A 15668-nucleotide genomic window follows, 5' to 3' on the forward strand; every position below is an offset into this window, starting at 1 on the left:
ATGCTGTAACTCTTTGTTGTCTCCCCCCCCCCTCCCCTCCCCCTCCTCCTCCCTCCTCTTATCTGTGGAGGATTCAGCACTTTGCTATTGAAGTTAAATGTGCCTCTGCTGTGCAGGTTTAGACAAGACAAGCACTATACGTGAGCGCCTCCAGGCTTTGATCACGTTTCAGATAAAAAGTCTCCTCTGTTTCCCGGCTGGAAGGAGCTCGGCACGTTTTTTTTTTGTTGTGCTTCTTAGTCGGATGTTTACGTAAGGGACATGGGCTCGCAATACTTAGTTTTGAGTGTAGAGCGTTGTGTATCTTCCTGTGAGGAGGCCGTGTGCTCTCTCTGAAATGGTGGAATGAATGTGATGACAGCTCAGTTTTGCTTCAGATACACTCGTGGCTGTTTTGTATTTGAAAAAGTGACATGTCTTTTTTGGTATTTGCAAGGTCAAATTCAAGACTTGAGACTGTAGCATCTTACTTTATTCTTTGTCTCTTGCAGGCTATTAGTCATTGTCACTCTGTTGCAGATTAAAGCCATCACATTTGATAACTCTCTCTCTCTCTCTCTCTCTCTCTTTGCCATCTTTTCTGAATAATACACTTTTTCGCTGGACGCATATTCTATTTTTTTGGCTGTCTGCTCTGCCGCCTGACTAGAAAAGTTCTCCTGATGCATCGTCGCTGTGAATGCTTGGCTGCTGATAATCATCTCTGGCAGTGTGCTTTCATTTCATTACCACCACACCGATGATGACGGTGGTTATATTTCATGGTGTACTATTTCATGCAGGACTCGACTGCACTGTATCATTCAGTGTGTTTGCTGTGACTGGTGTGAAACCTGAGGACTTGATTGTATTAACTAAAAGGCCACATGAATTAATTCTCCCGCTGATGGTTTATTAAATTGTTTAATTTTTCCTTCCAACAGAGAGAGCTGCTGGTTAATGCATGTCGACAAAGCTTCACTCTCTTTATTGTCTTCGGTCTTTTCGCCTCTTTGATGCTGTTGTGTGTTGTACTGGCTGTTTATTCCATGTGTGAAACTGCATGTGACTCGACCTTGCCATACTGTTGGTAAGGACTCTTTGGGGGTTGGGGGGGTTCTGTCGTGGGGCGGGGGTCCTTCCTTTTCCCTTTGCTTTTCCTTCCTTGTCTCCCTTACTTCATCTTTCCTAAAAAAAAATAAAAAATCTGCACCTGCACAAACGCACCTCCTCCCACCAGAGCACTGACACACTCCCTTCCATCTGTCTTTTCCTACCCAGAAATCCCTATCAACCCGCCAACTGGGGGCGATGAGATCCGCCAGGAGCAGCACAATACAGGTGCCGCCATCGGGGGAGCAGTGGGGGGCGTCGCCCTATTGGGCGCGGCCGCCATACTGCTCTTCGTATTCCTGCGCCGCCGCCAGCGCACCTTCAAAGGAGACTACAGCACCAAGAAGCACGTGTTCGGGAACGGGTACAGTAAGGCCGGAGGGCTGCCTGCACACCCTCCCGTCCCCAAAAACCTGCAGTACCCCGACGACTCAGACGACGAGAAGAAACCCGCCCAGATCGGCGGCACTGGAGGGTTCGAGGCGGGCGAGCGTGATTTCGACGGCGAGCAAGAGGACCTGAAGAGGCCCTATTTCACTGTGGACGAAGGCGAGAGCCGAGATTATGACGAGCGGACTCTGGCCTTCCAGTATGCCCCTGAACCGGAGATAGCCGATGATATGATCTCTCAAACCGACGGCTCTGTCATTTCTAAGAAAGAGTGGTATGTTTAGGGGCATGCACCAAGCAAACCAAACAACCCTTTTGTCCCCCACCTGCATTCCACTGCACCCCTCACCTCCATCACGTCCCCCGCCCGGCCATTCATCACACTGCACCCTTCACAGACCCACTCCTCCTTCGGTCAACCCAGTACTCCCCTTCTCCCTCCTGACTCCCCCCACCCCATATCAGACCCCATCCAACTAATCTCAATGGAAAAATCAAGTGTCTATTTAAAGTGCTAGCAACATCACCGTGTCAACAGGACAGCTTTGGTTTCAGTTCATCAGGTGAACGGGCAGAAAAACAAACTGAGGTATGTAAACGGCCTCGCTGGCACCCGACCACGCGAGGCCAGGGAGGTGATCGGTTGATTAATACTGGTGTAATATTCCTTTTTGTGTATTTTTTCATGTTCTAAATGTATTAAATGTGTAAAAAAAAAAAAAAAAGAGACTGCAGGTTGGGGTGTTGCTGGGCACATTTGTGAAAGTCCTACACTGGATTTGGTTTGATTTCATTAGCATTGCCGTTTTGTTGTTTTTTTATAATGTCTTTTTGTATGATTTCTAAGTGACCTGAGAATCCAGAGTTTAATGTCTGACATGATTACAGATGGAGTTTTAAGTGTTTGTAATTTTGTGGTCAAATGTTTCAGAGAAAGAAAGAAAAAAAAAAAAAAGAAGCTCCATACAGAACCTGTGTTCTTTTGACCGGGGTTATCGTCCATCAATTTAACCATTTTTATATATTGACAGCATTAAAAAAAAACAGATATTTTAATGCTGTTTTCCAAAGAAATGCTTACATTTTCTTAACACCCCTCTGTGTTTATATGCTTGGAGTGAGTCAACGGAGCCATCTGGACATGGCTGTAACAGAGAAAAGGAGTGTTTTTTTTAATTTTTATTTTGTATTTCAATCACATAACATTACTTTACACATCAGAACAACCGGAATAGTAGAGGGAGAGAAGGGCTGCAATCCTATCACAAACAACAGTTTCACCTTTTTTTTTTTAAGTGGTGCATCACAATCATGTCCTAAGTGGTCCGGTGATTCTCGTTTTCCACAGAAACCTTCAATAACGCTCTGAAATGTCATGATTGTCACTTGACTTGAACAGGTCGACCTGTGTGCACGAGCTCTCAATCTGACCACTATAATGAAATGTCTGTTTCTTGTGTTGAGTTGTCATAATGATGTTTTGTTCTCACCCCTCTGTCAGAGAAAAGTGTCAGGGGAATTCTCTCCAATAATGACTCTGTCTGTCCTCATAATTGTGTGACTCTGTGCTGAAGATTGGCTTAAGCCTCCCTGCTTACTCCGACAGCATTTTCTATGAGGAGTCGTCCACTGACGTAAAAGGACTCGGATAGGAGGAAACTGTCAATTCATGCTCTGATTTACGTCTGCAGAGAACATATTGAAACATGTAAAGGGAATTATGATGGTGGCCATGCTGAGTATAATATGTCACCTGCTGCTTTCACCATGTTTTTGTTACATCTTTTTTTTATTTTCTAAAATGATTTTCAGTGTCTGTTCGGGGGGATTTTAAAGGAATGAATGGTCGTCCTTCGCTCTATGTGGGCATAGACCGCAGCCAATGGGGAAACAATGACCCTGTCTGAAGGCATTATATATTTCTGGCTTTAGAAAATCACTGCTAACACGTGCCAGTGGATGCTAGCATCGCAAAATTACTTGTTTCTGTCCTCATCTTCGAGGTCCATTACACAATAAGCAAAAATGCATTTGCTTGGAACAAAAAAAAAAAAACTTGAGTGTGACTTATCGGATAAAAACGGAAGCAAAGGCGCAAATCTGGTGGATATAAACAGCAGGCTCTGAACAATATAAATACTATACCAAGCCTTATTTTATGCATGTTTTTTTTGTGTTGGAGTGGATGTGCGTGTGTTGCTATTTTTTCTGTATCAATTCAAAGTGCTTTTGTCCTCATTTGCAGCTCAAAAGACAACACTCTGTCAGTGCTGTCTTTCAGTATTGAAAGAGGTATGAGTTATGGGCACTTGGTACCCAGCGACAATATTGCAGTTAACACACAAAAAAGTATATAAATATATAAATATATATAAATAAAGATGAAAAAAAATAGCATCTCTCTGAGAGCAGATCTCTCTGCCAGCCGGAGATGTGAATGTTTTACACTTCATGCTTGTCTACTGTATGTTTTTAGATGAGCATGTTGATCACGAGCCTCAATTTATACCACACGTTCAACACAGATGGACATTAAAACGTGAGAAATATCATGTTTCTTTCTCAAAGTCTGTTGTTTCAGTTGAGTTACATTTTTGGACAGCCTTCTTTCTCTTTTATATCCACAACAGTTTGGGAGAGATGGTGCTTGTTTGCACCAGAACGTGTCAGAGGGAGAATCAGTAATGGATGGTAGAGGGGTTGCTACTTTTCAAAGAGCAAAAAAGGTAAATTACACTTTTTATAGCTGTTAGTTTATTTTTTTCACCTGCCGATGAACTGCTTTGATGTAGCTCTTCAGTTTTGCGTCACAGCACGATGGAGAAAAACATGTGAACCGCATGTTTTGATGTTTGTTGTTTTGTCCTTCTTGCATTCAGTGCCTATCAAAGTCAGGAGACATGAGGTAGTCTGAACTGTTGCTGCTCCATCATTTAAGTTACTCATGCCACAGAGTAAAATAGTACTGATGTCTGACCTGGACTGCAAACCTCTTCAATACACACACACACACACACACACACACCACGTTCACTTCCTGATTATGTTAGTGAGTCTAGTGAGGATGTTCCTCCATCCAAGCTCCTCCATCCAGCACAAAAGCAACAAAGAGTCTGCATTTGATCTCTAAATCAATTGATCTCCAAAAAGCTGCATTCATTACCATATTAAAGTTTCATGCCGGCTAAATGGTGAAACAGCACTTTTTTTCCCCAGCCGATACTGGATAGTTTAAAGTCCTAAAGAGATCGAAGTCTTGCAACTTAGTTGCGCATCGCTGACTTTTCTAAGCACAACAATTGAAATCTATTAAAAAGAGATTTAACTTGTAAACTGGAAAAAAAAAAAAAAGGCCCAACTTTTGGCCCCAAGCAAAGATCAACTCTGCCCCCCCCTTTTAAAGCACAAGATCAAGGTTTCATTTCACTTGGTTCTGCATCCATTATGAAACCACTGCCACATTGGCTTCTCAGACATGTCGGGGAGAGAGAGAGAAAAGCATTTCAGATGTAAGTGGACATGCTGTAAACTGGTAGATGTTAACATTGTCTTCATGTCGTCGGGGTGTTATGAGTTTCTATTTTGTAATACTGACTGTAACTTCATTCCATCCTAATCTACTTTTTGTATTCAGTATGTTCGACATTCCACTGTAAATACTGTACATAGGGTTGAGATTATAGTCGGGATTTATTTAGGGACAACTGCGTAGGGACCCTGTTCGTGTAAAATATTCCTATTTTGACTGCAAAACCTAGAGACCCCCCATGATGATAGATGAAGTGGATGCATAGCTTACTTCCAAAGTCCCACCTCTAAAAATGATGTTTTTATTCTACCACTAGCGGCTTCGCTGTCATACAAAAGGGGTGATGCATACAGTTTGTGGATTTAATGTTATTGAGAGAAAAATCAAAAGAGAGAAATTGTCTGTATGCAGCCATGTGAATGTATATTTCTGAGGGTGTTACAAATATGAAAAAAAAATCTCTTGTTCAATTGTGATGACCCAGTGAAGTAACTTGTATTTGTTTTAAGCATTAAATGAGTTCAATAGTCAACAATGTACTGTCCCAGTTCACTGATTGGATAGATGTGTGTTATCTGATTGAATATGCTCCTCGACTGCTGCATATTTCTTATCGCTGTGTATTGATTTTGGTAATTGCACTCTCCCAATCGTTTTAATCAGTAATGTATCCCTGTCGCCTCATGCAGGTGCTCATTTGGATTTATCCTCCAGCGTTATCCCTTCCTGTGAGCCTGCAGGAAATAAAAAGGTTTAATCTGCGCGTGGACGTTTTAGTTTAGTTCTAACAATTACAGACCTTGTTAGCACAATGTTTTAAATCCAGATGTTTTCTGCTTCCCAGAACACATTTCTTTTTCGGTTAAATCTTCCCGAGCGGGCTGAGGCATCCAGCCGTTAGCCAGAGCTCCCTGTTCTGCAATGCAGCATCCAATATTCAGCTCTGCATTCGTTCCAGGTTTGAGAATTAAAAGGCTACAGAGGCGGCTGCGGTGCTAATGCAGGATGATTCTCTTTGGATTCAGCCGTGGCTTCCTCCATTGTTCTCGCCTGTTGTCATGCCTGAGCCTGAGACCAATCCCATCACAATGAAATCAACACAATCAAACACGGTTTAGAAATGTGGTGTAACTCAGACACAGTTTATTTTTAAAAGTCCGGAACATATTTTCCACCTTTAACAGCTTCCATCGCTTAGAGAAGACCATTTTCAAAACGCGGGAAGTGAAATGTACTCGTATACTGATAATTATTTTCTGACAGGCTAACAAAAGACACTTAAAGGGATACATATCAATAACAAGTGTTGGTACTGGTTAGAACTGTAGCTTTTTTGAGGGTTTTATTCTCTTTAATTGGGAGCAAAAAAAACGCCAGGCGGATTTTGGTGCTGAGTTTGGGTGCTTAATGAAGCGACAGTGATATGATGAGAGAGGCCCAGTGTAGAGCAGACGGATCTGTCTCAGACTGTGGGACTCGAGTGCAGACATCTGCAGCGTGCACATTAAGAACAGCCCAGAGTTTGCAGCTGTTGCCATCCATTTGCTAAAAGAGCCCTTTGTAGCCCAGGGGCCTTTGATGGCACATAGGCTTTTAAAATGCACGGCCATCTCAGAGGCGCCGGTGGAAATCTACAAAATTTCTTCTTCCAGAGAACTCTTAGGATGAACTATGGCTGGATTTGCGTTTCAAAATATGCTCCTCATGGGGCTGTAAAATCAAAAGGGAGTCTTCTAAAGCAACCTCATGTTTTGTCGGCTCATTCAGCCTCATGTAATATCAGAGAATACACATTATAAAGCTATGATACAAAGACTCAAATCTCTACACAGATAAATGACCTTGTCTGCAATGAGGGTTTGCTGTTTGTTGTTGTTAAAAGGTTCAGACAACCTTTCTATTCAAGGTTCAGCAGGCCTCCAGTAACAACAATGCAGCCCCGTGAGGTGCTGGTTTTCATTACGCTTCATTTCTGAGTTTCTTTTAAACGAGCATTTTGATTTTAATCCGCCACAGAAGCAAACTCTCAAAGATTGCGTCGAAAAAGAAACTTTTTTGCGCTGCTGTGAAATGTTGAGTTGAATTTATCAATCTTCAAGGCTTCAGGAAAGCAAACAGGCAGCCAATTCCATGAGTCGTTAAACAATAGTGATTAAACTGTTAATGGACTTACTGTACATGCATGAGCGACCCATTGGGCTGGATGCTGGAGGGGAGGGAGGCTCGGAGCTGGAAGGCCAGTTTTGTATACAGATACACTTACTGAGAGAAAAGAGGGGAAATGTGTGATTTCTTCAAATGATGGTGTTTCAATTTAGGATCTATATTCAGTGGAATACTTCAGTGGAGTATTGATGTTGTTAAGCGACCTAACCTGTGTCACTGCTCGTATAAAAACACTTTGTTTTTGTCATCATGTTTCTGCAAAGTTCTTTCTGATAACTTTTTTTTTTTGGATGAATAGATTCTTCACGGCTTTTCTGCCCTTTGCTTTCTACCTGTTTCAGTGTGTACACTTGGAGGTCACCAGGCGTTGTCCTGTCCATAATAAAAAAAAAACGTGTGACTGTAAACGATGGTGTTGCTTTCATGTGATACGACTTTAAAGGTTTAATAGTAAAGATGTTTACACTCCACCACTGCGGCGATGAAAGACCAATCACTCCCACTGACTTCGGCCTTGTAAAGCATAAAAGATGCATTTACATCAGTTCGGCTTAATCAACTTCCCCATTCTGAAAGGTTTATTCTAACATTTTTTATAAGTGGTCTCAAAAGTAAATGTGCTGTATAAAACGGTGAAAGATAAAACAGGATTAAGGTAAAAGATAATGTGTCCCCAGGTGTCTTATTATGTAACAAGATAAAGAGTCTAAAGGCATGCTAGCAGCGCTGTGAGGCTACATTTCTACTGTGCACTTTCATTGTAAGAGAGTGCTAAGAGTTATATCTGCAGCTGAATGGAAGGACAATGGACGTTTGAAATGTAGTTTGAGACAGTGGAAGCTTGTTCAGCCACCTTGATTTTACTGTCTAGAGAATAACGCATTCTTGTCCTTTAATTAGAGTCTGTACATTTCAAATAACACAGCATCACTTAGCTATAAGTTGCAGAAGAGTAAGTTAGATTAACGTGTTCACCTAAAGGGAAACAGACATTTAACATGTAACCAGTGGGCGCAGGGTTTGAGGTGGGGGTGTTGCGGAGGAGATAACCCCTTTAAATCCTTAATGAAACAAACTCTGAGGATTTTAAGCCTAATTCCTACATAGTGTTGCTTTAAACGTTTAACAATACTCGCATGTGTCTAGAATTTTCTTTTGTGATTGACTGACTGACATCACAAAGCTACCCTACAAGTTCAGAAATGAGAAACTGAGAAGTCTGATATTCCTCTGACTCAGAGAGCATTCATCACGCTCCCTCAGTGACCACGGTGTGAGCACGTTCTGATCATCTATTTTTAATATATGCCTTTATATAACACGACAGACGTGGTTTGTTAAATAATATTTGTCACCTGTAAAAAAAAAAAAAAAAAAAGCTTACTTTTCCATACAGCAACCCTGTTGTTGTCATGGTTACAGACAGTCTAATCTAACCCGTGCCCTGATTTACACACCTGAAGTGTAAACAGATCAGTCTGAGATTTTAATTCGCATCTGCAAGCTTTCACAGACAACTCATCTTTCTGCACCTACTGTATGTGATGATATATATTATAGATCGTTCAATGTTCCTTTAGCTGCTGCACCAGTTTGTCCATTCATAAGTCGAACAAGTAAATAATGGTGATATATATCGCCATGCTCTGCAGAGGCTTTAGTCCAGATCTGGCAAAAGACTTGAAAGAAGTCGGTGAACGTTTTTTCTCCAATGTATCGTATCCCGTGCTAACCTGAAATTAAAGAGCGGTCTACAGCTGGAACTAAAAGAATAAAAACACATTAGATGAAGAACTTTAAAGTCTCAGTAGGATGCCAACAAACACAACGTTATGCATATTCATTTTCTTTCCAATGTTATTTAAGTTTGGAAGTGTTTCAGGATTGACCACAGAGCAAACATTTACGAGCCAAACTGTCCGATTCTCAGCCAACGCTGGAACACAAACCGTGCTTTTCGGTCAAACTGTCACCCAGGTCACTGCTCAGGAGAGGGCAACTGAGAGTCTTGGACATAAATAGTGTAATTATTTGATACATTATGTAAAGTAAATAATTGTCAGTTTTTCATAGTGCTACTGTCTGAGTCTTGATTTTCCTCCAGATAAGAGTGGAGGCCCTGGATCATGACGATGAGAGAGCTCGCTTCAGCCGCTGATATTTTCCCCCCCTCACTTGTGGTATTTTCGCCGGTCATGTAGATCAAGGATGTCCTCTAATGACTTGTGTCACCTCCGACTTGACGTTCTGCGTTTTTTCACTCTCAGTTCGTTCTTCATGTCTCCTCACATTTTGCTCTCGCGATTCGACTAGACGCCTGTTTCACTCTGAGCTCCTTCCAAAGCTCAGAGCTCATAATTGGGAGAAAAATGCTCCTGCTATGACCAAAGAAGTGGAAAAGAGAAAGTGAGAAAAAGGAAAATTCACTCAAATCTCAGACTGAGATAACACTGTTCATTTTTTCATCTACATTAAACTGCAAACAATGAGCTGTTTTTGTTCCAGCCGACTGAGTGTTCTCACTGAAACAAACAGGGTTGTAAACGAACAGATCACAAATGTCATTGTGAAGCGCCGACGCCGACGCCGCCGCCTACCTGTCAGTGTTTCTGCTTTGTTTAGAACTGATTAGATGTTTTTGTCCTGCAAACCCTCTTTTATTTTAATCATATAAATCTGATGCTGTTAACGGCTTCATAGCCTCACACAAAGTTACCACAGAAGAATAAGAAGCAGGAGGAAGTTTAAGCTGTGTGAACTGACCCACCAGCAGCAGGGACATGACCCCGCTCCTCCTCCTCCTCCTGAACTAAAGACGCTGCTGCTGCTGCTGCTGCTGCTGCTGGGACTTCACCCAGCTCCCAGGTGTGCTCCTCCTCTGTGGTCTCCTCTGTGCTGCACCAGCCGTGTCCGGAGCTTGAAATAAGTGTGAAAGCAGCTTTTAAACCACTCCAGACTTGGTAGAGAAATCGAATGACAGGCTTTTCGAAAACAAAACAAAACAAAAAAAAACGTCACAGTTTAGTTTTTTATTTTATTTTTCAAACATGGTTTACAGCCTGTAACAGACACCATAATTATCATGACCAGCAGGGTTCAAACTGTAAAACCAAACACAGCTCAAGAAGTCAACAAAAAACACACTTAATACTGTAATTACTGTAAACTAAACAATCTCTGTTTTGAATGAAAGCTTTGTAAGATCATTAAAAACATATTGTTATTTTTCCTGCTGAGGTTTCCAATGAATTCTTGAATACAGACTGACTTTCATCAGAAACCCTAAGAGCTTCTTAGACTCTATGTATCAAAACAACCAGTGGTGTAGTGCAGGATATACGCAGGTATCCAGAGTACCCACTCATAATTCTGTCTGCGTAGGGTATACCTACTTCTAAATCCTCTACGATTCACAAATTCAGTATTATGCTTCTTTTATACTCCTAGGATCATGAAGGGATGAGCTTCCCTACTCCGTCTCTGATTGGCGAGTCATTGTTGCCTTTTTTGGGTTGGTTGGGTAAGAATATCATGGTAAGCCAATCAGAGGCAGAGTAGGTGGTTCATACAATTTTTCATCCTCTGGCATATAGTGCTGACAGAGAGAAGCTTGTCTCCCTCATTGTGAGAACTATGAAATGCAGTTTATAGAGTAAACCTTTGTTTGGAAATAAACCAAAAAAAAAAAAGTTCAGCACAACAAGTGACTCCAGCCGCAGTGGGCAGCATGCCTCCAGTTTCTTTCAGCACCCACAGCTAGGACATCAAATGTTGCCTGCAATCTACCTGCCTGCCCTGTTGGAAAGTAAATAGGAACAGCGGGAAATCCAGCTGAGTAGTCAGGAAACAGGTGAGAGGCATATAAGGCACAACTGCTCCTATAGCAACACCGGCTCGTATAGCTTCCATTACAGCTCAGTTGGATTGTGTTGTTCAGCCTGAGTTACACATGAGCGATGACAATACCATCGGATTCAAACAGTGCGACTGCATCGGTGATTTCCTCTCTTTTTATGGGACTACATCAGGAACAGGAAATACATTTCAGAAAGATTTCTCATTTTACATGATTTCTTCAGATATTATATTATAAAGCACACGAATCAATGAAATAATTTATTTTCAGGTAATGTATCAGAACTGACCACATCCCAATTCTGTTCATGCAAGAAACAAGAGTCATAAAGCAGAAATCTAAAACTCACTGAGCTCCATCGATCACCGACAAACTAAAGGAAGGATGTTTACTGCAAAGTGACAACCCCAAAAGTGACTCATAGATAAGGTTGTAATGTTGTGTTTATCAAATCAAAACTGAAACGCTGTTTTGATTATGTCATTGTCATTCCTTAGAGGCATCCGTCTGCCTTTATAAGAGCAACAATCCAACTCTTAAGTAAGGATTGGTTTTCCAATTAGTTTTATTTTATGCAGAATACTTTCTGTCGTTGTTCGGTCACTTTTGCTGAACTTTGATAAGACATGTTTTTGCATATAACCTGATGGAAACCTGATGGATTCTGCATGATGTTTGCACCCCGGTGATAGACAAGAACAAGTCCATTCTATTTCCAGAAAATGTGAAATAATAATGAATTGGCAATTATTTGGATTAACCCCGGATCAATCTGCTGAAATTATTATTGCCTATTATTTTGTAAATGAGAGGCTCATAAACAAACCGCTCGGATCCCATGAATAAATTTGTTGGCATCTTAAGGGATGCCTGCAGTAGCTGATTTAGACACACATATCCTCGCGCGCGCACACACACACACACACATCATGGTTTCACGCCCTCCCGTTTTCAGAGGCAGTCATGGCGTGAGCGGCTCTGCTATCCAGCTGCGCATTAGCGTTCTCCAATTAAACTCAGCCATCCCAGAGCAGAACGAAAGGCCTAAACCCTCTGGTGAGAAAAGTGCTGACAACCCTCATCTCAAAGTCCTGCTGGGAATTCTCCATCCCTGTGACCATTTACCAAGTCTCAAAAAAGCTGTGCGTGTGTGTGCGCGATAGTGCGAGTGTGTGTGTGTGTGGGTTTAAGAGGGCCTGAGAGGGAGTTAGTGTGCATACCCTTCATCTCTTTGTTGACCGACGCTTTTTTCTGCTCTGAGCCTGAGTGACCTTACACACACAATAACTCTTAAATTACAGTCTGAGCACACACTTTAGATTTCAGTGAGAAAATGTCTGCAGGAATCTGTGCTATTTGCCGTCGAGTCCTGTGCTAAGAGGCTGCAGAAAATCGTCTTTCAAGTTTTATAATAAGAATTCCTTTAGGAGGCGGATGACAAAACAAATTCTGACTGACAGTGTCCCCAAACTCCTGGATTACAGTACAGAGAGTGGGCGTGGCCGCAGGAACACAAAGATGGATTTCAAGGACACGATGTTGCCCTCTAAATTTAGCGCCCATGATGTTAATGCAATTAGGCACAACATACATCCTCCTCCCAGTTATTTAAATCAGGAAAGTATTTTTGTCTTTATATGGAAATTAGTTTAGATTTAGTTTGCATATTCAGAATTTAGGGTTAGGGTTAGGGTTATACAGATCAGATAGATGATACTAAAGAACAACATTTCAACTTGCATTATAACTTAATGGTACCATTTTGCAGAGAGAGCAGCCCTTTTTTTTGTTACAATCAGGGTGCAAGATCGAAACTGACCCAAGGGTACAACAGATGAAGTCATGCACCGTGTCCTGGGAAAAGCTGGCTGAAATTTTGAAAGCCTGCAGCTAAGTCTCACACAACAACTTCCTGTCACTGATAAAGACCTTATCGAGCTCATCAAACCTGCAGAAAGTGCCACAGACACCCTAAGTCTTATCGGGACGTCTTTCTGCAGGCAGGGATTGGAACATGATGGTCAACCTTTGGTGATCTGCCACAGTTCCCCTCACAGAGATCAACACAAAATCACTCGGGTAAAAGCATGATGCTCTGGCCTTGCTTGCTGCCAAGTTTACTCAACGAGTTCACCGCCTGCTGAGAGTGCAGGCGGCCCCGTGAACAATATAGGGGTGATGAAATATTCTGAGTTGGCAGCTGGGTGCAGGGACCACCATCCTGTATCCTCTAAAACCAGGCTGTAGGGCTTCTCTGGCTTATCAACATCCAACTAAAGCCGGGTGCTAATGTTTACGCTGAATCTGGGCCCAATTCCTTCCTTCCAAAAACAGTAAGCAAAGTCATGATTTTTGGATGGTTCTAGATTATCTTGACAGATTCCCCTGTGGTGTGAGTTGTGTTAAGATTGATTTTACGTCATGGCTGAACCAATTTCAAATCGTTAATATTAAACATGTTTGATGCATTTATGATCCAATATCTCGTTGTGTGGGGAAGCCCCCCAAAAACAGACGATCACACACTCTGTGGATTGTCACGCGGAATGAAATGATAACCAATTAGTAAGCAAGCTGACTGAAGAAGTAAGCACAACAATCAGAGTAAATCCATTTTTATTCATCCCCGGCACGTGCTTTATGTACAGCTCCTTTCAACAGCGTCTCTATGGCTTTGTCCATTATGGACTTTTGTCTCTGTGATTTATTCTTGGGCTTTTCAATGTCTTCTTTTAAGAGGACAGTGGATAGAGCAAGAAATCAGGAGCCCCAAGTCAGACTCAAAACGGGGCCACCTGCTTGGAGGTCTATATCCTCCGTACATGGGTGCCACCCAACTGCTAGCCAATCAGAGCCCCTGTCTTCTTAAATTTCAATAAAAAGCATCCCAAAGGACTATCCCCGATTCATCCTGCTCACCATTCATCATATCATGATATGTTATGGAGAATACTAAAGTCCACTGAGGGCGATGGAGGGGTCTAACAAACCTGCGACTACTGAAAACTACTGAATCATCTACTTTTAGGAAGTTGAACACTTTTTCAGTACCGCAATGTAAAATAAATTGAGTAACACCATGCTGTATTAGTAAAGTCACATGGCCAGGGTAAAAATGTTAGCACTTATTATCAACCAGCAACAAAACTGCAACCATTGTGCACACATTAACCACATGATAATAAATCAATCTTTAGTTGTATAGAGGCAATTCATAACAAATGTTATCTAGAGACTCTTTACAAAAGAGCAGGTTAAAGACCTTATTCTTTGTCATATTTTCTACAGAGACCCAACATCAATCCATCATGAACACCAAGCAACATTTAGCAAAGTTACAGTGGATAAGGATTGTTGCATGTTCAAAGTCATTAATGTCAAATGTTTGTAGTTTCATATTAATCATAATAATAATTTCACCTTCAACCTTAATATAACTAAAGGGTACTGAGAGCATTATATATTAAAGCTTATGCACAGATTGAGGAACCTTTTGTAATGATATGGCTACTGACTCGGAGTTAGAGCAACAACAGACCTGGCAGTGGAGGCACTGAGGGGCAGGTTTTGACCCTGGCTGCAGAGGAAAGACATGTATAGGTGTCCATCAAACATAAAAGAGCATCTGCAGAGAGAATGCAGGATACACCTTCTTGCTATATTTTCAGCTACAGTTCACATTTTTCTAGAATTTAAAGAAGAAGAAAATGTTACCCAGATGATGGAGCTGCAGCACCTATCTGTACAGTGCCTCTCATTTAAACTTCAACAGCAGGTCCAATTAGGTTTCTGCACTCTCTGTATTGACGTGTGTTTATAAATTAGCTCCTCAGGCTAAACCACTTTGTATAGCCAGTGTCCTTGGTGAGCCCCATGCATGATTCTGCTACCCTTCACTGGGAGAGGAAACGCAGCACAGGATGAGTTAAATCTCACTCAGCATCATTATGTCAGTCTGGATTAAAATCTCCCCGCCCGCGAGACATTGAGCATGCCATGAGATGAACCTTCACCTGGTTAGAGTCAGTGAAGCAGCTGACTGCAGGGAGAGCACACTCACAATGATTCATCAACCTAGTTCCCAGAGACTTCCAGTGTCTGACAAATGGGACAAATGGGGTAAATTAAGAATCCAGTGTCTCCCACCCCCACCCTCTCCTCCCTGACTATTGACTCTCACAGCTTTATCAGTGTACATTAGTGTCAGTGCCAGTCTACATTTAGCCTAACTGTGCCAGAGGAGGCAGCGCATCAGCACATACAGGCATGTCTTTCATCATGCAGAGCCAACGACCCTTTGTCACAAACAATCTTCATCATCAGGGCTGCCCGGCCGACGCTTCACTGTCCAGTCCTTACAGCAGGGCGACTGTACGCAGCTTCAGACAAAGAACACTGGAAAGGGCAGAGGATGCATTCAAACAAGAAAACAAAGTCTAAGGAAAAAAACAAAGTGCAAGTGCTTTGTGGCTGCACTGAGCTTTTAAACATATATTTTACTTCTGTATTACTTATTTTCTGACATTGCTTTGCTTGATCGCCCAGACGTAAACACATCTGTTTTTAAATCCTTTGATTTTCAAAACAGGACTCATTACTTTAGTTATTGAGGTGAATCATCAATCATTTTTAGTT

General features: G+C 41.8%; 1 protein-coding gene across 7 annotated transcripts in view; it reads left to right on the forward strand.

Moving 5' to 3' along the window:
* Positions 1-15668, forward strand: part of nectin1b (nectin cell adhesion molecule 1b) — a 149527-nt gene that overhangs the window by 69115 nt on the left and 64744 nt on the right. The window contains exon 6 of one of the 7 annotated variants that reach the window (XM_061047070.1): positions 1261-7374. The exons of the other annotated variants lie outside the window; for them this stretch is intronic. Within the exon in view, the coding sequence (XP_060903053.1) occupies positions 1261-1766 (506 nt within the window). The 3' untranslated portion in view covers positions 1767-7374. Of the gene's footprint in view, positions 1-1260; positions 7375-15668 lie in introns of those variants that run through there. 7 annotated transcript variants of the gene reach the window in all.

Source organism: Labrus mixtus, chromosome 9 (genome assembly GCF_963584025.1).
Source record: "Labrus mixtus chromosome 9, fLabMix1.1, whole genome shotgun sequence".
Taxonomy (NCBI): Eukaryota; Metazoa; Chordata; class Actinopteri; order Labriformes; family Labridae; genus Labrus; species Labrus mixtus.